Genomic DNA, 23,423 nt, shown 5'->3' on the forward strand with positions numbered 1-23,423 from the left:
CCAGACTTTGGCAATAGTCCTTGAGGTAAACTTCTCCTTGAGAATCTGTCTTCAGCCTCAGTCAGCAGAAGCTTGCATGCTATGTGGAAATGCTTTTATCTATGATCTAGTATGGTCTGCTAGACGCTAATGGTTTGGTCGAATTACTAACTTATTTCTTACTTTTTTTGATTTTTAGGGAGAAAGGAAGTGTTTGACTTTCTATTTACCTAAATTCTTCATTGTTGGACTATTGTGGTTGGCTTCTGTTACACTAGGAATATGGCAGACGTGAGTAATTTTGTTATGTGTGAAACTTCAGGCATGAGAAGGATTTGACAAAGGTGGAAAGGTCCACAGTCTCACTATATTTTGTGAACTCATCTGGAAAGGAATCTGTCACCAGGGTATCAAGACTGGATAGTGTGATTTGACCTGAGGATTCATTTTTGCTTGAATGTCACGTCAGGTAACACAGTCCTTATAGTCTAGTTTGGAAAATGAAAAAGTATGTGTCATTTTAGCTTGCCCCTTCAAAGTGGCAAAGACATTGTCTTTAGGAATGACGTTCAGGGGTCCTGGCTCATCCCTGCCCGCCAGAAGCTTTAGTTTCTCCTTGGGCTTACATCTGTAAACTCCCATCCCTGCACCAGCTCCCAAGGCTTGTTGATATTAGTAGTTTTGTCCTGTAAACTGGGACCACTGTAGAAGCCTGATGTGGGCACAGCCTGATGCATCCAAGTAGGATTTTCTATAGAAATGAGTTCCATTTCAGGGGTATGATTTTGGCACTTGGCACGTCTGACTTCATGGCCCATGACAGCACTCAGCCCACCTCGTCTCCCTTCCCCGTCCCTGCCTGCCACCTCAGCTACCTAGTTTCATTTTAAAATGAGTTGCGTGGTGGGGTGCCTAGGGGACTCTGTCGGTTAAGCGTCCGACTTCAGCTGAGGTCACGATCTTACATTTCATGAGTTTGAGCCCACATCAGGCTCTCTGCTCTCAGTGCAGAGCCAGCTTTGGATCCTCTGTCCCCATCTCTCTGCCCGCTTCCCTACTTGTGCACACTCTCGCTCTCAAACATAAGTAAACACTTAAAAAAAATGAGTTGCATGGAAGTTGGTATTTACTTTTATAACTTTCTTTGTGTACTCAGCTATTCTCAGTGCCCATGAATGCCATTGAAAAGGTGCCTTAAAACAGTTTTTGGCCTTGCAAGAGAAATAGTATAGGGATTTCTTTGAAATGAAAAATACTGCAGCCTCATAGTACTAATGACTATGGGAAAACAATTAAGTTTAGTAGCACCAGATGCATTTTCATTGTGAAATTTAGGGTTTCTTATAAATTTAGGATTATTTTTAAAAATCTTTTACTGTTGGTTAGCAAGGAGTTTATGTTAATGTTTCTTAAAAAGCCAAGTGAAAGTATAAAATGGAAAGTACTAGTTATTAATCTATGATCTTTTTTATAATATTGTATTTTCAGAGTTAATGAATTACACGATCCAATGTACCAATATCGAGTTGACACAGGAAATTTTCAGGTAAGAATTATTAATGATGCCTGGTGTGTTTTTTTTAAATGCCGTTTTTCAAAATTACTGAACTTCATAACTTAAATTGTGTTGGGGACATGAGCTCATTGGCTGGCACTTTGGGGGAGAATGCAGAAGGTTCATGGGTGCAAAATTTGGAAAAAGGTATTTGAATAGTATAAAAAATAAGCTTTTAAAAACAAAGTTGTTGCTTCCATTGCTTGGTATATGGTTGAGGCACAGAAGAGGTGTCAGATTTAAGAGCATTGTAGAACAATTAAGAAGACATTTTTGTTTGTTTAATTCTCTAAAATAGAGGAAGGTTTCCAGCTAATGAATGATGTGGCCAGGCCAGCTCTGTAGGCGTGCAACCCGGGCAGTCACAGGGCCCAGCGCCCTGGGTGATGCTCTGCTCTTGCCAACCCAGAATTCTTTATACTTTCGAACAAGGGGTCCTATGTTTTTATTTTACACAGAGGTTCACAAATGGCAGTCAGCCCTGAGTGCGGCTTTCCCTTGAGTCTCCAGGTTTATCTGCATCCCTCATGTCTTGCAGGGCAGCCCCTGTCAGACGCAGCTGGCTGCTCAGCCCGGGTATGGATGTGCATAGGGCTGGGGGGGGGGGGGGGGGCGGAGGGGGGGGGGGGGGGGGGGGAGGGCACCGCAGAGGGAGCCCTGGGAGGAGTCTAGGAGGGATGTTTCCAGCAGGGCAATCCCAGAGGCACAGAGTTGGATTCTGAGCTTGGTGACAGCCAGCATTTCTCTGATGCTTTGCAGAGCTTCCTGTGAAGTGATAAAATCTGTGGCTCTTTATGGGAATGGCCTCTGAGAAAGAGGGAGGTTTAGTGAATGATGGTATCTTGAAAGATGTATAATGTGTGTTGAGACTACACATGTCATAGCAAACAGAATAAGCCCTGATTCTTAATCGAATTTCAGCAAGGAAGTGCCAGTAGCCTTTCCATTCCATTATTTAGAAGTTGAGGAGTTTTGAAGGTCAGTCAATGAATGCCTTTTGAGCAACGTGCCATGATTCTTGCTCTCAAAGAATGCATGACCTTGTGAGGGAGAAAAAGCTTAGAAATAAGTACAGACCAGTATTGACAAGTGTGCAGTGTCCTGACAGCTGTATCCTTACATACAGTGGGCCCAAGTTACAAGTTATTTGTGTTTTGTCCTTTTTCTTTGTCTTTTATTTAGCCTTATAATGCTTTAATAAGTTTTTTGTGGGGAGGGGCTGCACCTGGAGTGGAGAGTAGAGGAGGCATTCTGGGCCAGGGAAGGGAGGAATTGTTCCAGACTTGTGTGGGGCCACAGGGGGAGGAGGCCATGCAGGAGACCTGAGTCAGGGCAGACTCAATGGGGGCTGTGCTCGAGAAGGGCACCCACACCCTAGGAAGGCTTGAGGTCCTGTGTATGAGGGGCTGGGCTTCAGAGAAGCCTTTTCTCCCTGAGGGCAGGGCACTAAAGGAAGGGACAGGGAGGAGCGGCTTTGACACATTCTCATGAAGATTCTACAGACCCCAGTGATGGATCACATACTGGGCTGTAGGTTGAGCATAATTCCCCAGATTTAGATGAAATAATATAAATTCATGCTAATCTGTTATTGGAGCTTTTGTCTGGTCCAATCCCCTCATTTTTCATATGAGGAAACTGAGGGCGGTGAAAGGTCTTGCCTGAGGTCACTTGGGGTCAGTACCTGGGCCAGTGTGCCCAGCTCCCTGGATGGCCTTCGGGGTAAAACCTGTGTCCTGGGGGCAGCATCCCAGCCTGTTTCCCTCTGTAAAAGGGGGCAATGCTGCAGTCTTAAAGAGTTGTTGTGTGGGTTGAATTGACCAGGAATTCAAAGCACATGGCCAGCACTTAGAACGACTTGAGCAAGGCAGCTGTCACCTGTCCCCTTCTCAATCAGTGACCTACGTCTGTTACTAGAGAAAACACTGGAAACCAGAGACTTCTAGGAAGCTGAAAAAAGCTGAAGACCCAGCACTAGTGTATTGAGCACCTGCTACGTCCCAGGCCCTGTGCTAGGAGCTTTCCATGTGTCATGGAAGGAGCTTGGATTCTTGCTCATCTGATGAACGAGGGCTGGGGATGCCCACCCAGGTGAGCCACCCGTGCTCACAGATAGGGTGAGAGGCTGGGTCTGGATAAGGAAGTCACAGTGGTGGGAACACATCCTTGTTCTGTGTTACGGAGTGACCTTCAGGATTCTAGGCTCCTTTTAAAAATGTTTGGTTTTCCTGCTTGTGGTGGTATTGGAAAGAGGAGCAGCACTGAGCACCCTGTTCTTATTCGATTGCCCATCTTGTGTCGTTCTAGGGAATGAAAGTTTTCTTCATGGTGGTGGCAGCTATGTATATTTTATACCTTTTGTTCTTGATAGTGCGGGCCTGTTCCGAGCTACGTCACATGCCTTATGTAGGTAAGTGCCACATCACAAATTGCCCAGGGCAAGGTGAGCCAGGAGTTGACCTCACATGGTGGGAGGAGTGGCCAGAGTCCACCCAGCAGGAGGCCTGACCTGCATGGGGACCCATCGCATTCCCTCAGGCTAGAGACCAGTGCCTTTGGTCCCTGGGGAGGTCTGGTATCAGGGCTGACTGGGTAACTGTGAGCCTTTTGGACAGTGCCTTAGGCCAGCACTGAAGGGAGGCCTGTGGGGTAGAAGCCACCTGGGGCCCTGGGTGCCATTGTGGCTTTGGAGCTGCCTGGATCCTTCCAGAATCATACCTATATAGAGGAGGTGGCCATTGTGGTTTTCCTGGTCCTGAATCCGGGCAACTCACCTGATCTCATAGGATCCTTTCCTTCAATCTGTCACAACCAAATAATAATGGCCATGGTCTCTCTGGGAGGTGGGATAGCATTTCTTCTGGGCTTCAGGTACACACAGGCTTAAAGTCCAGATGGAGGAGAGGTTTTGTTCAGGAGGCTTTGTTTATTTTTGTTTTTATTTTTAAGGTCTCTGAGCTGAAAATGAAATTTACTTCCAATGTGGTTTAATGGGGTATTTATTTCTTTTTCAGATCTCAGGTTAAAATTTTTGACTGCATTGACTTTTGTAGTACTTGTCATTAGGTAAGAAGACTTTATTTTTTTGAAAGAAACAAAACCGTGAATTTTATTTTCCTACCATGAATATCTTTCTCCCCCTTTTACAAAGTTAACTTTAGGGCATTTCTAGCCAAACATATTCACTGGGTCAGAGAGCCTCTTGCCCAGGGCAGGCGCTGAGTGTGCACAGTGGTGGAGCGAGTACAGTTGTGTTGATTGTGCCCTGGGGAATGAAGAACGTTGACTTGAACCCAGCCGGTCCAGTGCTGGGGGAGCTCACTACTTGCTCTGATGTCACCATGTAGGTGGATCAGCCACAGAGCAACTCAGGTTAAAGAATTAGAACACCACGCATGTACTTGGCACCTGGCATCCTTTTGGTGCTCTAAGTAGAGGACTGAGTACCATAGGTGTCCTTGAACCCCATGTGGTGGCCCCGACAGGAAGGGATACTGTACCTGGAGACTACGAAGGCCCAGGTGACCCAGTTGTCCGTGTGAATCAATGCCAGATCATTGTTCGGTCGTTTGTGGTTTGTCTCTTTCTGCTAAAATCAAAATCCAGAGGGAAAGAAATCTAGTTACCTGCTTTTCTCTCTTGGTTGTTTGGGTGGCAAATAAATGGCAGCCAGCCCTCTTCTTTGGCCCGAGCCACATGGGCTCTGAGAGGCCAGCTTTGCAAGGAGGCGCTGAGGTCCCCGGCTGCTTGAGCAGGCAGACTCCTGTGGGCACCTGCGTCCCTTCCCTTTCCCGGGTTGTGCACGTCACTCATCACACTGCGTGAACTCAGCGTGGGCTTCCAAGTGAGATCCTTCAGAATTTGCGTTTGCCTGAAAACAGCAGTGCCCGTATCACGCAGGCGGGCCCTCTTCATCTCTTGGTGCGTGTGTTGTCTCCCACCTCTCACATGCCTCCTCTCACACACCCCCTGTCTCACACACGCGCTCTCTCACACACCCTCACGTCCTTCAACACCTACCCATACTCCTCACACACCTCTCACACAGTCACACACACACTCTCACACACACTCTAACCCTCTCACACACACACCCTTGCCCCCCCCCCCCAATCCTTACCCTCCTGCTACCCAGTCCACAGGTCAGGAGTGGGATACTTGCAGTGCCCTCCGAGGAGTCTTAGAAGCTGTTATGCCCTCATAGTCTTTCTTCATACAGGTTCAAGGGGATTCGTTTATTTGCCCAGCAGACCTGTACCGAGTGTCTGCTCCCTGGTCAGCGGGCAGACATGTTCCTCCCGATGGTGGTGGTTCTACTCCAGGGGAGGAAGACGGTGACAAGTAAATAGCAGTCCCGTCGTGAAAACAGATGTGATGATGGCAGGAGAGGCTGTGCTGCAGGTGGGGAGGGGAGAGAACGTCTCTCTGAGGAGGTGACGGAGCCCTGACGATGAGCCCTGGAAATACATGGGCGCTGGGGACAGCCAGTGGCTTGGGGAGGAGAAGGAGAGGAGATATCGCAAGAGGGGAGGCCGGGAGGGAAAGAGGCCACCGGAGACGGAGAGGTCAGGGCAGGGTCCGCGGGCCGCCATGAGGAGTCCCAGTTTGTTCTCGGTGATGGGAACCCTTTGGAAGGGTGGAAGCCCTGAGGTGAAGGCTTAGATTGTCAGCGATCAGTCAGGCTCCCAGTGGAGGACGGGCCGCGGGGAGGGGAGACGAGCGCAGGGGAGCGGGTTCGGAGGCTGCGGAGCTCCGTGTCAGGACCTTCGGTGGTGGCGCGCGCGGCCGAAGACGGGTGTGGGGTGTGGGGTGTGGGGTGTGGGGTGTGCGCACAGGGGTGCGGCGCCGCCTCACCGTGAGAACCCCGCGCGGAGGAGGGGTGCGTGCTGAGGAGCCGTGGGCTCCCCTCCGGGCGCTGTCGTCTGCTGTGGGGACCCGTCTGGGAAGCGTCCTCGAAGGCGGCTCGAGAAGGGAAGGAGGACGCGGCGGGCGCTTCCGACCCCGAGGCGAGGCTGCGACGCGGCCTGTGTCGACGTTAGCCGCTTCTACCCCAGCCAAGGCAGGGTTGGTGTGCGCGTGCGTGTGCGCGTGTTCGGGTGCGTGTGGGCGCGTGCGTGCGCGCGCACTCGGGCCGTGCAGACCTTGTAGCGAATGGACGGTGTGAATTGGGTGAGTGGAAGGAGCTCTGGGAAGCTAGTGCCACTTCCTCGTGTGTTTTTGCTTACTGTCCCTACCCCCTTTTTTCCAGCATCGTCATCCTTTATTTAAGGTTTGGAGCGCAAGTATTACAAGACAATTTTGTAGCTGAACTGTCAACTCACTACCAGAATTATATCCTTTCAATGGGAGGCGGCCGCCGGCCTTCAGGAACACGCTCAGCGTGGAGTGGTTGGCGTGTTAGGTCTGCAAACGTGAAGAAGAGGCGGGCCCCTGCGCTGTGGTGCCCTGTGTGCTGCGGCCCCGCCACCGCCCTCCCCTGCCCTCCCCTGCGGGCAGCGGCCCAGGCCCAGCAGGGCCAAGCTGTCCCAAGGGACTCCCGCTCCCCAGCTGCTCTCCCCGCCACCCTGCTCTCCTGTCCGCCTGCTGGGGATTCTTTAGGAACCCAGGCTCCATCCAGAGCCTCGCCTCAATCCCGGTGCCCGCTTCTGCCCGCAGAGCACTGAGGGAGACTGAGCCTGATGGGAGAGTCCTCTGTCCCCATCACTGGGGTGTGTCCAGCTGCAGTGTCCACAGGTGGTGGAGATTAGGGCGGTTTAAGCCTGTGTCCCCAGAAAGGGCTCAGAAGTCCCGGCTCCCAATGTGCCTGGGGCCATGGGGTGGGCTCCTGGGCTCCGAGCTAAACCCTTCGGCTGTCTGGCAGCTTTAGTGTTCTTGCCGCACCCTCCCCTCCCTTTCTGTGATGGCATCCATCAGGGGGCGCTTTGGAGTTTTCATCCCTTGTATCTCAGGTTCTTCCCCTGGGCCTTTGTACATCCTTAGAGTTCATGCAGGGTTTGTCAAACTTCAGTGACCGAATTTCACACTAAAGTTTTATCAGAGGAGTCCGTAATGCAGAGAAGGCGAAGAGAAACTGGTTCGAGAAACTGTTTCCCGTTCTTCCTTTCAGTCTTGGTTTACCCATATGCATGCGTGGCCTTCCTGCCCTTTGGTCCCGCCACCTCCAGAGGTTTCCATGGAAAGAAGACAGCACGGTGCACCTGTTGTTCACAGGTGACCTTGAAAGGTTATTGTAACGTCCAGCTGTGGGCTTGCCCTGTGGCTTCCTGCCGTCTGGGCTGTGCAGCACTGAGGTACTCACTGCTGGTTAGCAGTAGCAAGGACTGCGGGTGGTTGGACGGAGGCAGCCAGACTGAAAGCAAAGACGCCAACTGAATACGCAGTGTTCGGGGCTGCTTATTTCCCTTAACCGGTATCACCAGCTGAATTCTTATCTTTCTATGGCTTGTTGAACTTTTACCTCTACACTTTGGCCTTTGTGTATTCTCCATCGAAGAACGCCCTGTATGGTAAGCCTCCCCTGGGGCCAGGACGCTGGCCAGATAGCTTCACAGAAGTTCAGGACCCACCTCCTGGGTCCCCTGTTAGTGCTGGGCACTGGGACTCTTATTTATTCATTCATTCATTCATTCATTCATTCATTCTGTAATTTATTTATTTTTTATAATTTAATCCAAGTTAGTTAGCACATGGTGCAACAATGATTTCAGGACTAGATTCCTTAAGCCCCTTACCCATTTGGCCTATCCCCCGCCAAACCCCTCCAGCAACCCTCTATTTGTTCTCTATGTTTAATAGTCTCATGTTTTATCCCCCTCCCTGTTTTATATTATTTATGCTTCCCTTCCCTTATGTTCATCTGTTTTGTATCTTAAAGTCCTCATATGAGTGAAACTGTATGATACTGGTCTTTATCTGACTGACTTATTTCGCTTAGCATAATACTCTCTAGTTCCATCCACATAGTTGCAAATGGCAAGATTTCATTCTTTTTGTTTGCTGAGTAATACTGCATTGTATATATAGACACCACATCTTCTTCATTCATCCATCGGTGGACATTTGGGCTCTTTCCATACTTTGACTATTGCTGATAGTGTTGCTGTAAACATTGGGATGGGCACCATGACTGTTTGGCAGAGAGAGACACGAGGTCAGTTGCAGCGTGAGCTCTGAGGCGTTAGAACATGGTATGTGCTGTGTTATTACATAGTTAGTGGGTCTTAGCCCATATGAAGTCAAGTCTGTTGGAGACCAGTGCCATGGCCATTCAAGGAAAGCCAAGGTGCCTTGGCTCAAGCTCCCCCCCCACCCCAAAGAAGAACTAAACTCTCATACAGGCAATGAGAAGGATGAGAACCTCCTGGAATGTGGGCAGGGAGATAGCCTTTCGGGACCACCACCTGACTTTCATGTTGTGTGAGCTCTCAAAGCGCCTTCATGAAAAGGTCTTGTTTGAGCCTCACAGCATCTTTATGATGAAGATGCAGTTACTCCCATTTGAGGTGAAGAAACCAGACAGAGGCTTGCTTCCCAAGGGTGGGAGGGAGGACAGGCACCTCTGGTCTCCTGGGCATTTTCCGCCCCTGCTCCCTGTGCGGACTTGGGAGAAAGTAGCCGGGTTGCAGCTCCTGTCCGAGGGCTCCCCTGGTGCCTCTTTTCTCCCGGTGCTTCCACCAGTCGGTCTGCCCGGTGGCCTGCCCAGTGGCGATGCTGCCCCTGGCTTGTACATGAGAAAGCACGCTGGGGAGGCGAGATTTGTTCAGGTCACATAGATAATAAATGTTGGAAGCTGGGATTTGAATCCAGCCCTTTCTACTCCTGTCCTTTTTCTGTAGCATCCTGCCTCCCTAGGCTCATGCATGAAAATGCTCTTTGTTGGTTTTCAGAGTCCCAGCTGAAGGACAACCCTGCATTCTCCATGCTGAACGACTCCGACGATGATGTGATCTATGGGTAAGTCACTGCCTCTCTGAAAGCTGGGCTATAGTGAGCACTCGGCCTGGGTGTACGGAACAGGTGTTAACAATCCTAAAATGATTTTCAAGGCATTATGACCTTTCTTTTACCTGGGAGTGTCATGTGATTCCATGGTTTTCTGTTTTCACATTGTTCTGACTAGATGGAGTGGCATTCCTTTTTTTGAACACTTACCACGAGTGGTGACCACAGGAGGAACTGTTCGTTCTGACGTTGAGCCCTGGTGCTTGGGGGGGGGGGGGGGGCAGGCGGGGGCAGTTGGCTATAGAAATGGGGAGCACAGAACTATGAATGTGTTCTTGCTAGAATGGCATGTCAGTGTGGAAGAGGAGAATAAATGAGGAGCTGTCAAAAGCCGAGTGGCTTCAAAGGTCTCTTTTGTGACAGGAGTGACTATGAAGAGATGCCTCTGCAGAACGGCCGGGCCATCCGGGCGCAGTACAAGGAGGGGTCTGAGAGTGACTGAGCCTCCGGCTGTCCTGCAGCACCGCTTCCTGGCCCTCCGTGCTCCTGCTGGTGTTCAGGCTTGTGTCGTGAGCAGAGATTTCCCGGTCCTTACTTGTTTACGTATTTTTGAAAGGAAAACCAAAACCAAGGATAAATTTAAACATTGGGCCAAATTTATTGTTAGAGTGGCTACATTCGTTTGGGAAGAGAGGTGCTGATGAAAAGTGTGAACAGGCAAATCCTTTTTCAAGGGTTTCAGATGAGAAAGGGTTTGTTTTTAGTGGTGAGGAGGAAATTACTCCTGTTTTTAGTAGGTTTTTTGTTTTTTTTTAATAATTTGCTAACTCCAAGTCCACGGAAAGCCCTTATGAATGAAGTTGTCAACATGGTGACGTTCTCTCTCTCTTCCTTTTTTCTCTGCCCTGTACCAGTTTCGACCCTTTTTAAACTCTAAGGGAAACCTATTTTTGTGCCTGTCTCATGAGGGCAGCCTGAGTGGCCAGCGCTCTGGATGACCACGCATGTTAAGTGACTCGTAACTTGTCTGTTGTGTGAAATTTGTGTCATGTCTCACTAGAGAAATGGTGGGCGAGCCGGTTCTAGCCCTTCACTGCCCGCCCCCCACCCTGCCCCCCGGGGGCGGAACTGGCATTGTGGGCTTCTGAGGAGGACTGGGTGAGCTTCATAAGGAAAGGGTAAGAAAATTGACAAGTGCCAGCTCTTGTTGGGAGAGGTCTTGCTACCATACAGTTTTCCAAGGGCCTGTGTACACACGTGTGTGTATGTGAGGGTTACATGTATATGAACGGATGTTGCTGTGATTGGGGTGGGGAAGAGGGTATCCATTACAGTTCCCATGGGCTGTAGTTTCTACAACTCCATTAAAGATGACACCCTGTGGAACTTTATTTTTTTCATAAAAGCTAAACAAAGGATGGATAAAATATTATAGTTTCTTTACTGAAGAAAGGTTTTTCAGTTCCTCATTTGGAACCTAGATGAAAGAAAGTAAAACATTTTTGATGACTTGTGGAAGGAAGCACATCTTTGGGTAGAAGGTCACTTGATGGGAATCATGCCCCACCCTCTCGGCCTCATACAGTGGCCTGGGAAGATGATGGCTTGCTCTGGAAAAGAAAAGTTGTCTGAATCTGTGGCATCGCAGAAGGCCCTGGAGAGTTGCCAGTTCCTTTTTGTCAGAGACTAAGTGTAGAAGTCTGGTACAGATACCTCCTTTGCTTTTCCTTTGACACGCACAATAATGTCTGTCTTGAACTGTTGACATACGATCATTGCTAACATCCTGATTGATGGCATGGCACAGGATAGGATTGTTCGGCTCTGCAAACAGTACCTACATTTTCTTCATCTATGCATTAACTCTTAGATTACCAAGCTAAAAATCGGATTTCACTTTAGACAATGCTGGAACCTTATAGAGGTTCACGAGAGACTATTCATTATGACTTTACCTCTTTGTGTTTAATTTAAACTTTAGTGATAACGTACCTTTAATATGGATTCCATTTAAATTTGTTTTTAAAACCCTGTAAATATGAAAGTTTGAATTAAAACGACCGTATTATTGCAAGGGTAATTCGAGTTTACATGGTTTTTACATTTTCAATGGTGTGATTTCTTTTTTTTTTATTGTATTCAGTGGTATTGGAAAAACTTTTCTGTTACCAAATTTTTCTTCTACTAACTATAAATAATTTTATGTAAATTGATGAAAACTTACTTGGACTGATTAATGTATTCTAGTATGTGATATAGTTTACAGGTTTTAATCATTATAAAATAACTGTCCATAATTTGGAATGCTGTTATTTATCAGTAAACTACTTGAGGCATTTAGCCATACACGTTAGAACTTTTTAAACCTTGTCTTTGTCCTGTAGTATAATTATAAACTGATGACTGATATCTTCATACTTGAGTCTTCATGGTATCAAGTCAATGAAATGAAAATATGGGAGTATTTATTTACTTTTTATAACTAAGTTGGAGACAAAAAAGGTATAAAAGTAAGTACTTAAAGGGAAAATGGTTCTTTGTTAAATCGTGCATTTTGGATCTCTGGTGCATCATATGTATCAACAAGTTACACACTCCATGTAAAAATTTGCTTAAAGTATATAGCATTTAGCATGTATTATATATGCCGTAGATATTAGGTTCAAACACTAAAGTCTGCCGGAAACTTTCGGCAGTAGCAAGAAAATTTTTTTTTTTTCTTTGGAGAGTATCAAAGTTTTGCAAACTTAAATTATAAATTCAGAGGGCTGACTTCAGTTCTTGCATGGTAATGGCTTGTATAACATCATCTTTGGGATAATTTTTTATACTGGTCCAGTCTAGGGGAATCTGGAAGGTGCCTGTTGGTATTTCAGTTTCCCTAGGGAGAGCATCATTATCCATGTGGGTAATAGGTCTGCTTGATTTATTATTAAATCATTACAGCAGTGAAGTGATGCAGTTTTCTCTCTCTTAAGCCCCATTTGAAAGGCTAGAGAAGGGGATATATAAAATATATTCAAGGTTTGTAAGATTGTTCCTGTACATAATTACAGATTGCAATAAAAGTTAAGATACACTATGTAAACCCAGCCCACTAAATGGGCAGGTTACAAGACAAATGTCACCAGCCTCAAGTATTTCCTGAACTATTTACTGAAGGTACAGTTGTTAAATGGGTTACGGTGTGGTCAGTGACTGGTTTCCTGGAATCCTTCTCACAGGGTAAACCACGGGAGCTCATAGACAGGATGACAAGAGATAGCTAGTACATACTTAAGTCACTAGAGAATATTTATGTATTTTGAGGATTTTAGAAACCAGTTGCCTTAGAGGTTAGACTTTTGGAAAAAAAAGATGTTAATCTTTTCCCCAGGCCAAAGGGAAGTCGCTTTCGTCTGTGACATCTTGTTATCCTGTTCATGTTGACCTGACAGGTTTTAGATATACTGGTAACTATAATACCACACAATGAAACACAGAATTTTCTGCTACTGAAAACCGCCTTTTTACAAAAAGCCTGTAAATATTTATAAAATAAAAACAACTTTAAGCTCAGAAGAACGAACTATGTATTAGGTCTTGGAACTGTGTCAGTGAGCACAGTAACACCTGATCACAGAATGATCATTGTAATCAATCAAAAGTGAATAAATGTTTGTTTATGGCAAACTTACACTTTGGGAATGGCTTCATTCTGAGACTGCCTTTCTGGTAAATGTTAATAAATTTGAAACATTCGGTCCTTATTTATATGTGATGTATTTGCTCTTGTGTGTGGACTTAATTTGGCCATTCAGACATGAGTGCTTCAGGGACAAAAGGAGAGCTTTTTTCATTTCAGCAAGCGGATATAGAAGCCTGTCTTTATTACAGTGCGAATGTGCCTGTGGATGAGCACTGAGAGGAGGTCACAGACTGAGGCTTGGGGCCCACCCCTCCCCTTACTTGGATAAGATTTTAAATCAGATAACCTCCAAACACGTTTACTGACTTATAAATAATGGTCTAATTGTGGACACAAAATGAATGTTATGAAAGCATCTTGGAAGCCTGGATGTACTAAAACATGTTTTTGGTGATTGATTGCTACTGAAAAATGGAGACTGGGCAGCATGTGGGGACCAGAGCTCTCTGGCTGGAGTAGGAACCAGCTCACCCACTCCCAGAAGCCAGTGGAATCCTGGTCCTGTGGGTAAAAGCAGCAAATCATTGTACTGAGAAGACTAAAGCCAAACTGTAACTTTTCCTTTTTTGTTTTTGCAGTTTTAGACTCTAAAGTCACTAATGACATTGAAAGAATTCATTTGTGGTGTTATTTAGACTATGAAGAAAAGCACAGACTTTAAATTGGAATAATTTATTACTCTAACCAAAGTACAAAGTGTGGAAAATTAGTGTATCTGAATCATTCAGAAGAGTAGAGAAAGTTTCAAACTAGCAGATTTCAGTTTTTAGCACCTTTGAAAAGAAATAGTTAAGACGAGTGGCAGCAGAGGCCTGACTGCCTGGGATGGCAAGTCCTCGGACCTGGGGGTGCTGTTCGCAGAACAGGGCCAGCCTTTGGCTTTTCTCTCCATCTGGAGAGCGCCCCAAGAACCACGCTGAAGGAGGACGAGAAAGGTGTTCACCGGCCTCCCGGAGGGCCGGGAGCGGAGCGGAGGGTCGGCCGCGGCTCAGATGGACAGCCCGAAGGCGCTGACGATGCAGTACATGGTCTTGTTCTCCCACCGCACAGTGCAGCTGCCTGTGGGGAAGAAGGCACAGCGTCACTCAACTCGGGAAGACGGGGGCTCGCTAGTCTGACTTGTCACCTTTCTTCACGGCACACAAAGAAAGAAAGCCAGTAAGTCTCTTCTAGGAAATGTGTTAAAGGTGAGTCTAATAATAAGCATGCATTCAAAAAATTTGTTTTGAGAGAGAGAGACAGAACGCAAGCAGGGGAGGGGCAGAGAGAGAGGGAGACACAGAATCTGAAACAGGCTCCAGGCTCTGAGCTGTCAGCACAGAGCCCGACGTGGGGCTCGAATTCACGAGCCACGAGATCATGACCTGAGCCGATGTCCGATGCTTAATTGACTGAGTCACCCAGGCGCCACTAATAAGCATGCATTCAAACACGGGAAATGTCCAAGCACACATTTCACAAAATACTGCTCTGAATGATCTAGATCTCAACAGGATCAAGGAGGCGCCTCAAGGCCTTCAGGGAAAAGAAAAGCCCACGACAAGCCTTCACAAAACACAGGGAAAACCATACCGTCCGTAGAGCTGTCCCAGAAGCAGGAACTTGCCGTGTGTAACCCTGCTCCGTTCTTCTGCATAATTACACAGGTCACTTCAATTAAAACAAAGTTTTATTAGAGAGATACACTTGGCAACCCTACTTTAGCCTACTCTGGGCATATACATGCAGATCACGTGGTTGATGTGCACGATAAATATTATCAGGGTAGATTGGTCCTATGACAGTGACACATCACACCCTTCCCATTCCTTCACCACATGCCTGTTCTAAAGTAGCTGATCTGCAATGCTGGGAAATCCTGTGCCATGCGCCCTGCAACTGTTCCAGCCAGGCGGGTGGTAATGCACACGACACCGCGACCAACTGCTACTGGGAACTTCGAGGTCAGACACCACACTGCCACACGTGCCTCTCATCAGTATTTAAAGAACCACCGACAATATATATGAGAAGCAAAAATGCATTACCGATGTATTTAAATGGCTTGCCCAGCTTGGTGAGTTGGCTTAAAGTCTGTTCGACTACGTTTGTGGTCCACTGGTTCACTTTGCTGTGCTGATAGGCGTTGCCACCGATTGCACTTTCTATAGCCTAGAACACAAAGGACAGAGGTCACTGCTGGCAGAACACAGCCAACACCTTCCAGGTAGTACTGAGTTCATCACCCTAAGAACTGCTAAAATACAATCTACCTGAAACGTAAGCTTATTCATCACCATGAGGACTCTTGTGCAAATACATCCTTTGCTTATCAGTGTTCTATTTCATTAAGGTTTATATTCATTTTTAAAAATCCACACTTATATAGAGTCTGTCAAATTTTAAACACATTTTGACTGAATTTAATGTTTACTGTTGCAGTTAGTACTTGGAGATAATCAATACTTTTCCTACTGAGGCTAGAAAATATTTCCCTTTGTCCTTTTTTTTTTTTTTTTTTGAGAGAGAGAGTGAGTGAGGGAGCATGCAAACGGGGGATAGGGGCAGAGTGAGAGAAAATCAGGCTCCACACTCAGCACAGAGCCTGAAGTGGGGCTCGATCCCACAACCCTGGGATCATGACCTGAGCCAAAATCAAAGAGTCGGATGCTCAACCAACTGAGCCACCCAGGGGCCCTTGCCTGTTCCTTTCTTAAAAATATAGTAGATATAAGACTTTATATGGGTTGTCTGTACAACTCAATGCACAAACCTATCCAAATAATCATGTATTCAAAAATACTTCCTTTAGGGGTACCTGGGTGGCTCGGTCGGTTGAGCGTCCGACTTCGGCTCAGGTCATGATCTCACGGTCCGTGAGTTCAAGCCCCACGTCGGGCTCTGTGCTGACAGCTCAGAGCCTGGAGCCTGTTTCGGATTCTGTGTCTCCCTCTCTCTCTGCCCCTCCCCTGTTCATGCTCTCTCTCTCTCTGTCTCAAAAATAAATAAACGTTAAAAAAAATTTAAAAAAAAACTTCCTTTATCCAGCATCTTCTGGAACTATATTAACACAGAAGTACACTTTTCAGATTACAAAAGAAAGACCCCTATATATTATAAAAATTATTTTAAGTTTATGATGAATTTCTCTATCTGAAATTCCTGGTCTTTTTCTGTGTTGCATCCCGGTGCGGGCTCATGTTATGTATGTATGTCTGTATTCAGGAATACATATGGCCGCTTGCCCCTACTCTTGCTGTGTAGTGAGGCTGCAAGTCTGTAGTCAGGCTATTACCATCTGAAGATTTTCTGGGCCTTTTACGTTGGTTGCCAGTGTGCCTGCCTCTAAGCCACTTCCTTCTCTACCCCTTTTCTAACTTGCTGTGCTGGAAACCAGAAACCCGAGTTCTGATGACAGTTGTGACCTAGATAGAATGTAAACATTTGGCGAGGGCCCAGTTCTGTCCTCAGAGAAGCAGAAAAAAACAGTCCTGGGCTCAGAGCTGTGCACATTGGAGACGGAATAGGGTCTATTGTCTGGAACATAAGCTCAGTGATCTTGCTTTTGAGGAACAAAGAGCTACCTAAGTCCCACCCTGGTTTCTACCTGTCTGTCCCGGGACTCTGAGTGGTGACATGAAACACCCCACATGTAGCACCCGGCCTTCCTCTACATCTTGCCCCCACCATTGTCCTAACTCCTTCTCATCCTGACATGTTCTGCCCCCCTCCCCAGCTCGTAGCATAAAATGGGACTGGGAGATAGGCACTCCTGGTTTAAGGGGACCTGGTTGTTAGAAGATCTGGACATTGGTCAAAGAAAGGGGGAGGCACCACTCAAGCTCAACTCTGGCAACTGTCCACATACCCTTTGGAATTCAGTGTTTTTCAGGGAGGAGGAAAACTCCACTTTTGGACGCACCCAAATTTATTACTACCCAATCCTTAAAATAGCTCAAGTGAAGAATTAACCTACTGCCAGGGGTGAAAAAGCTGTCGGGGCCGGTGACCACATGAAGGTACTACAGGATATTACTTCAGGCCTCCACGGGGCCTGGGAAGGTCTACTTTTAACCATACCTGCTGCAGGCAGTAGAGTCTAAGAGGAGGCCGAAAACCAGCGAGAGCAAAGGGGACTTCACAACAAGCCAGCCCCACGTGTCAACAGGTCTGGTGTGGCTCCCCCCACCCGTGTTCCGTAAGAAACATCATGTGTAGGAAAACCGTGAAAAGCACACCACTACAGATCCTGCACGACCACCAGGAGATCACGTGGGACGGTGAATAATGTACATGGTAGGACGACGACATTCTGCTTTTTGGTGTTGGGTCACGAAAATAGGTTGTGATTCTTCATTATTCTGGCGTTCGTTAGTAATCTGTTTGCATTAGAGTCAATTCCCCATTACACTATCTCAACTGGTACTATTTTTAAATTTTTTTTTTTAATATTTACTTTTGAGAGAAAGAGACAGAGTATTGGGGGGAGGGTGGGAGGGCAGAGAGAGAGGGAGACACAGAATCTGAAGCAGGCTCCAGGCTCTGAGCTACAGAGCCCGATGCGGGGCTCGAACCCACGAAGCGTGACCATGACCTGGGCCGAAGTTGGCCATCCAACCAACTGAGCCACACAGGCGCCCCTCAACTGAGACTGTTAAACTTCAGTCATCTAATGGCTTTCTCCTGGCCAATGGCTTCAGTCTGGTCTCAATTTACACAGGAAGGGAAGGAGACTAGGAATAGCTTTCTGGCCTCATTCCTGCCCCAGGCTCCCCCAGTGCTCTGCACTACAGCCCCATCAGCCTCACTTCAGTCCCTCAAACATACCAAGCACAGTCCCACCACAGGGCCTTTGAACACGTGTAATGCCTGGAACGTCTACCCCCTCTTCTTGCAGAGTTAACACCACTCCTACTCATTCTCCAGATTCTAGCTCCGAACTCACCAGATGGGTCAAATCCTTCAGAGCACCACTTGCTATAGCAGTTACCACACAGGGAATGCAAGTTTACAATTCCCAGTATGATTGACAGGTGCCTGCCTTCCCCTGCCCCATACTGTAAAGTCCTTGAAGGTTGGTCCCTAATGCCCCCTTGCAATGTATTTTTTAAATGAATGAAGAACAAATACCCTATTTTGTCTTCCACTGTCATCCACTGTCTTCCATGCATCCACTGGGGCATGGTCAATAATGATAAAATAGGTAGTTTAGGAATATACGAAAAATAAGCAGGTAAGCCCCAACTGGATCACCAGGTCTTAAGTAACTGGAAGTTACTCATTTTTTTTTTACATACTCTTTATTCAACACCAGAAACATTTATTTGTATACCATGACAGGAGTCTTTTATGCTAAAAGGTTATAGAATCAAACCTTAGTAACATTCAATAATAATGTCAGTACATACAGTTTCCTGTCTGGTTTAAAATATGTAATTTACATAATATGGGAGTAATTCTGATCTACATATTCACTGACGTAAAAACTGTTATTTTAAATGCCAAAACACACAGGCTCAGCTGAAACAATTCCAAGACAGTATTTAAAACACGTTATTTTACTCATAAAGCCGTTAATCAACATTTAAAAAATAAGCATCTTTCCTCTTACCTCTTTTACAATGTTGCTCACTTCATCAACAACAAAAGCAGTCTGTAAGGAAGAAAATTAGTTAAGTTTCATGGCTTTAAAAGATCTGTTTCCACTGCACTGATTAATGCAAATTTAGGTAATGAACATAATTTAGAAATGAAGACTTAGAAATAACTGAACTAGATTGTTCATTTTACCAAGGAAAACACTACAATGAGGCTCAGAAACACCAAGTGGCTCTTCTAGAATCGCAGAGCTGGTACAGTCAGGAGTCTAGACAATGTATATAATTTAAAGGTTTTTGCTTTGTTTTAATCATGCCATGGTCCAAAAGACTGACTCCACTTTAGATTCAGTCTCTCTAGCCATTTCAACTGGCTGCTGGGATCATTAACAATTACAAAAGTTTACTGACTGACTTGATTTTTGTTTACATTAGTGAACACTCTGCCTGATCAAACTCATTAGGAGGTTTGACACTTAAGACATTTCTGTTTCTGTTTTTAACCACCATTAGTGATAAAGTACAATGATTAAACTATTTCTGATAATTATGTTTTCTTCTCAATGCTGTCCTACCTCAAGACTACAAAACCAGCTGCTAGCACAGCTGTTTTCCACAGGTGTGTCAGGATGAGCTGGGCTGCTGCAGTAATCTAGAGGCAGAGTTTACAAATGGGTTTTCTTTACACATACTGTACATTTGAATGGGTACAAGGTTCTGTCTGAATCCTGGGAACAATACTGAGCTCTGGACATTCCTTCTAGAGGGCAGCCCGAGGCCCTTAGTCATTGTGAATCCTGGTGGAATAAAGTCAGAGCACCCTGCTTTTGGCAGTGAGTTTCCCTCCCAGCTGGGACGCTGTCCACTGTGGCCCCGTCTGAGCAATGCCCCTTTCTTTCCAGGAGGATCACGAGCAGACTGCCTTGAAGCCCTCTCACTTGCTCTGCTCAGAAGGCATACTTGGGAGACAAAGCCAACTCACCAAATGAATGAAAATTTGCACTATCTTACAGGTTAAATGACTTCTTGAGATTTAAAGGATCCTTCCAGGGGACTTCAGTGATCCTAAACCATACAGGAAAATCCCTGTGTGACTATCCACATTGCTAAAATATGGAAAAGGTTGAGGGGCATTTCAGTGGAGATTCAGTGGAAAAGTAGAGCAGTTGTACAGAATCCACTGGGCAATTTCAACTTCTACAAGAAATAGGAACAAGGAGTTGAGAATAGTCTTACAAAGGTCCAGATATTTACATGAAATTAGAGGATATGCAGAAAAGGCTTAGTTCAGAAGCTGTTAGGACTGGCATCCATTAGTAAATACCTAAGGCACGCCTACTAGGAAGAAGTTGCCCTCTTATCATGCAAGGGCCTAGGGCTTTATCTCCTGTAAAACACATGCTCTGTTCAGCCCCTTCAATCCTCAGATCTGTAAGTGAGATCTGGAATAATGAAGTCACTTAGCCACCTCATTGGTGGGAGAGCCAGAATTGAAATGCCAGTATTAAGAGATTTCTCTTACAGGGTCATTTCCGTTTTTAAAGTTTTATAGATATTCCTATAATATGAGCCATTTTCCTACATGAGTTTACAGGGAAAAGCTTTTCCTTTGCTAGCTGCTTGCGCACCATGGATCCACTTGGTTTTTTACCAGCACTGAAACACAGGATTGTGCTGCCAAGTCGCATGGTACAAGCATTAGAATTTTTTCCCCCTCTAAACATCCCTGCTTAAACTAAGTTTCAAAAATGGTAAAATAGCAAACCTTACCAAATTCATCTATCGTTTTTATTTTTGACAGGCTGCATAATCTGTAGGACTCTATTTCAACAAGAATTACTACTTAGCAAGGAGAAAATGGGCAGCAAGAATTATTACTTAGCAGGAAGAAAATGGGCAAATATTTTTCTATAATAGTAGCATCCATCAGCTATAGTCCCTGAATGCATGTTAAACTGAAGGAAAGCCATGTTACCAGCCCGCTGTTAGAATGTCTTCTGCTTGGCAAATAATTGTGTGCTTTACCCTGCTGCTTCTTCATTGAGGCAAGAAGAGATTATTTTTCCCAAGTAGGAGTTATCATACTGACATCTCAAACTCAAAATGAAACCTAAGGGATGGTGGCCACGGTGGATGTAAGCACCACACTGAAGAACAAGGTGCGGAACGGAAGACAAAGGCAGGCTCTCCTCCTGTGCGCTTCCGCATTTTGCAGGTGCATCAAATCCATTACTGAAGGAACTTAGAAGATGTGACTGGACGTGCGTGTCACGCATATATGTCACTCTGTAGTCTTCAGTTACAACAGCAGACGCACACGCGGCGGCCCTCAGCCTTCCCCACCCATGGACGTGGAGCACCTAATCTAGGGTGGGGGGTCTGCACCACGGAATAAAGGGAGCTAGTGATACCACTCTCCCGGCGGCCCTGCCGGCGTGGAGCAAGGTCTGGGGGCGCGGCTGGGCCGCGGGCGTGGAGCGGTTCGGGGGCGTGGTGGGCCGGCGCGGGGCCAGGTTCGGGGCGGGGCTGGGCCAGGGGCGCGGCGGGCACCGGGCTGGCCCGGGACGTGGGGCGGGCGTGGGACGCGCCCCGGGGACACCCGGGGACGCCCCGAGACGGGAGAGGCGCGGCGGGGTGTTCCCGGCCGCAGGGAGAAGTCCCAGGGCTGCGGGCCCCTCCCGGAAGAACGACGGGGCTCACGCCGCCGCGCGGGGAGCCCCTGCCGCGCCCCGCCCCCCCGGGCAGGGTGACGACGCCCAGAGCAGGCCGGGCCGGGGGTCACCGCGAAGCGCTCGGCAGGTGGCCGGTGCCGTCAGCCTGCACCTCGGACTGCCGCTGCCCACGTCCAGACGCGGCCCGGGTGCCCACACACGCCCTTGGCTGCCGCCGCCCACCCGCGCCCGGGGCTCTCGGCCTCCACCCTTCCTGTTGCTGACCCGGCGGTTACCTCGTCGGCAGCCTGGTAGTCTTCCATCTTTCCTCCTGCACGTCGCCTCCGCCTCCCTGAGTAGCGCGCACCGCGCAGGCGCACTCAGGCTCCGCCCCTCAGGCTCGTGCCTCGCCCAGCCTTCCCTGCGGGCCGGCGCAGCTCCAGGGCCCCTCCCACGCCCGGCTAGCGGGGCTGGGGACTCGGGATCGGCCCCTCCTCCCGTCTTCCCCAGGGTGGTTTCCGTGGGAACCCGCGAGGTAGCCTGGCAGCAACTACAACAAAACAAATGTACAAAAGCCATTCCGAGAGGAAGAGTCGTCCGGACCTTCCCTCCAGCTTGTGCTGTATGGATTAATTTTAATGTTCAAATGGATTCGGACATCCTGTAATACACTGCAAAGGGATTTCTGAATATGAATGATGAGCAGCTGAGAAACTAGTTACATTCTTCCTGGAGATCCAGGATTAGGAAACTTCAGCTCTGAACGAAACCCTGTTTTAGGGAGGTAAATTTTCCACATAAATGAGTTGTTTTTTTTTTTTAAGTACCAATAAAAAAAAAAAAAGCCATTCTGGGTTGAAAATTTTGTGAAATGCTGCACACTTCCTGGCTGCTTTAACCAAACTGACCTAAATAGACACTTGTATACAGGGGTCTTTCTGAAAATTAGTAATTGTACAGTACTTTCCAAGAAAGACTGGAGTGTTTGGGCACTTGTTTGCATGTACTTTGTGGCTAAGATCTTTGATTTGGGGGGCTGTTTTTTCTGGTCTTGCTATGTCCTGGAAATCAGGCTATCACTTCTTACCTCTCTAAAGTGCAGTTGCTGAAACCCACTTTCCATCCCCCCAGGAAGCACTGACCACAAGCCCTTGAGATATAGTAGAATTAAGCTACAGAGCTCACTTTCAATCCGTCAGAAACCTTTGTTTCTACCCTATGAATCTAAGTTCCAGGCAGGCAGAAGCCATTTTATTCACTGATGCACTACCCCCTACCCCTTCCATTATGCCTGGCACAAGTAGGTATATAATTACAATTGACTGAATGAATAAATGAATGAACGAACGAACGAATGATTTCCCCAGGGTCATCCGTTTTGCCTCACGGCCACTGCAGAGGGCTGCGGAGTGAAAAAAGATGCGATTATCTGCTCCCTTGCCGGAGGCAGAGGGCTGGTGAGCAGAGATCCCAGCGGTGAGACACGCAAGGCTGCTCTGCCCTAGACACCTGACCTCAGCTAACTGTATTTTCCTTTGCTATTCATTCCCTTCCTATTATCTGGCTTCGAGTCACCTGTCCCAGTGTTTCAGCCTTTGTGCCTCACACGTGGTTCTAATTCTGACATGTCTTTATCTGGCTTCCCGACATTCCCAGCTTCACCTGAGATCCCATTTTAGGAGTCCTTCTGCCTGCCGGGTTCTGGGCTCTTAGCGCCGCCACGCTCCTCAGCCAAACGGGTCTCTTCACTGTTTCCTGATTGGCTCTCGCTGCTCTTCTGTGGACCTGGAGACCAGGTCTTTTTCTGGTCTTGCTATGTCCTTGAAATCAGGTGAGTGTCTTAGAATCATGTGCAAAGCAGAGTGAACAGGTTCTGAGTGGACATCTGTATTTGAGTGCTGTGTGGTTTGGGGCATCTTCTAGAGGTTGCTCCACAGCCTTTTAGGAACTTCCTAATTCAACGGAGTGTTCTAAACGGCTGCTGGGATGGTGCATTAGTAATGCCTAGACTTTAAGTTACAGTGTCATTGAAA

The 23,423-nt window shown here is 47.1% G+C and overlaps 2 protein-coding genes and 1 long non-coding RNA gene across 6 annotated transcripts in view; 1 reads left to right on the top strand and 2 right to left on the bottom strand.

Moving 5' to 3' along the window:
* Positions 1–13,224, top strand: part of TMEM181 (transmembrane protein 181) — a 52,883-nt gene extending 39,659 nt beyond the window's left edge. For both annotated transcript variants that reach the window (XM_049654515.1, XM_049654514.1), the window contains 8 exons: positions 179–270; positions 1,468–1,525; positions 3,842–3,944; positions 4,549–4,600; positions 6,783–6,865; positions 7,951–8,040; positions 9,421–9,487; positions 9,899–13,224. In XM_049654515.1, coding sequence (XP_049510472.1) covers positions 179–270; positions 1,468–1,525; positions 3,842–3,944; positions 4,549–4,600; positions 6,783–6,865; positions 7,951–8,040; positions 9,421–9,487; positions 9,899–9,977 — 624 coding nt within the window. In that variant the 3' untranslated portion in view covers positions 9,978–13,224. The remainder of the gene's footprint in view (positions 1–178; positions 271–1,467; positions 1,526–3,841; positions 3,945–4,548; positions 4,601–6,782; positions 6,866–7,950; positions 8,041–9,420; positions 9,488–9,898) is intronic.
* LOC125939005 (uncharacterized) lies at positions 4,597–6,602 on the bottom strand. 3 transcript variants are annotated; one of them, XR_007462888.1, is made up of 4 exons: positions 6,389–6,602; positions 5,655–5,929; positions 5,035–5,123; positions 4,597–4,799 (listed from the first exon to the last, which is right to left on the bottom strand). It is a non-coding gene; the product is annotated as an uncharacterized LOC125939005 (long non-coding RNA). The 3 variants fall into 3 exon arrangements; XR_007462889.1 differs by lacking the exon at positions 5,035–5,123 and adding an exon at positions 5,161–5,405; XR_007462890.1 differs by having other exon boundaries at positions 5,655–5,991.
* Positions 13,225–13,819: 595 nt separating the features above from the next.
* On the bottom strand, positions 13,820–21,784 carry DYNLT1 (dynein light chain Tctex-type 1). Its single transcript, XM_049654517.1, has 5 exons — positions 21,687–21,784; positions 18,754–18,795; positions 15,191–15,314; positions 14,736–14,813; positions 13,820–14,222 (listed from the first exon to the last, which is right to left on the bottom strand). Exons 1-5 carry the CDS (start codon positions 21,711–21,713, stop codon positions 14,152–14,154), a joined length of 342 nt encoding a protein of 113 aa, XP_049510474.1. The 5' UTR covers positions 21,714–21,784; the 3' UTR covers positions 13,820–14,151.
* Between the last annotated feature and the right edge of the window lie 1,639 nt (positions 21,785–23,423).

The sequence above is a fragment of the Panthera uncia genome, assembly GCF_023721935.1.
Source record: "Panthera uncia isolate 11264 chromosome B2 unlocalized genomic scaffold, Puncia_PCG_1.0 HiC_scaffold_24, whole genome shotgun sequence".
NCBI classification, from domain to species: domain Eukaryota; kingdom Metazoa; phylum Chordata; class Mammalia; order Carnivora; family Felidae; genus Panthera; species Panthera uncia.

Excerpts from the sequence above, each read along its gene's own strand:
- DYNLT1 (XM_049654517.1), bottom strand. The coding sequence starts at position 21,713 with ATGGAAGACTACCAGGCTGCCGACGAG. Across the intron at positions 15,315-18,753 it reads TGAGCAACATTGTAAAAGAG|GCTATAGAAAGTGCAATCGG; the intron begins GTAAGAGGAAAG and ends TTTGTGTTCTAG. Across the intron at positions 14,223-14,735 it reads CTGGGACAGCTCTACGGACG|GCAGCTGCACTGTGCGGTGG; the intron begins GTATGGTTTTCC and ends TCTTCCCCACAG.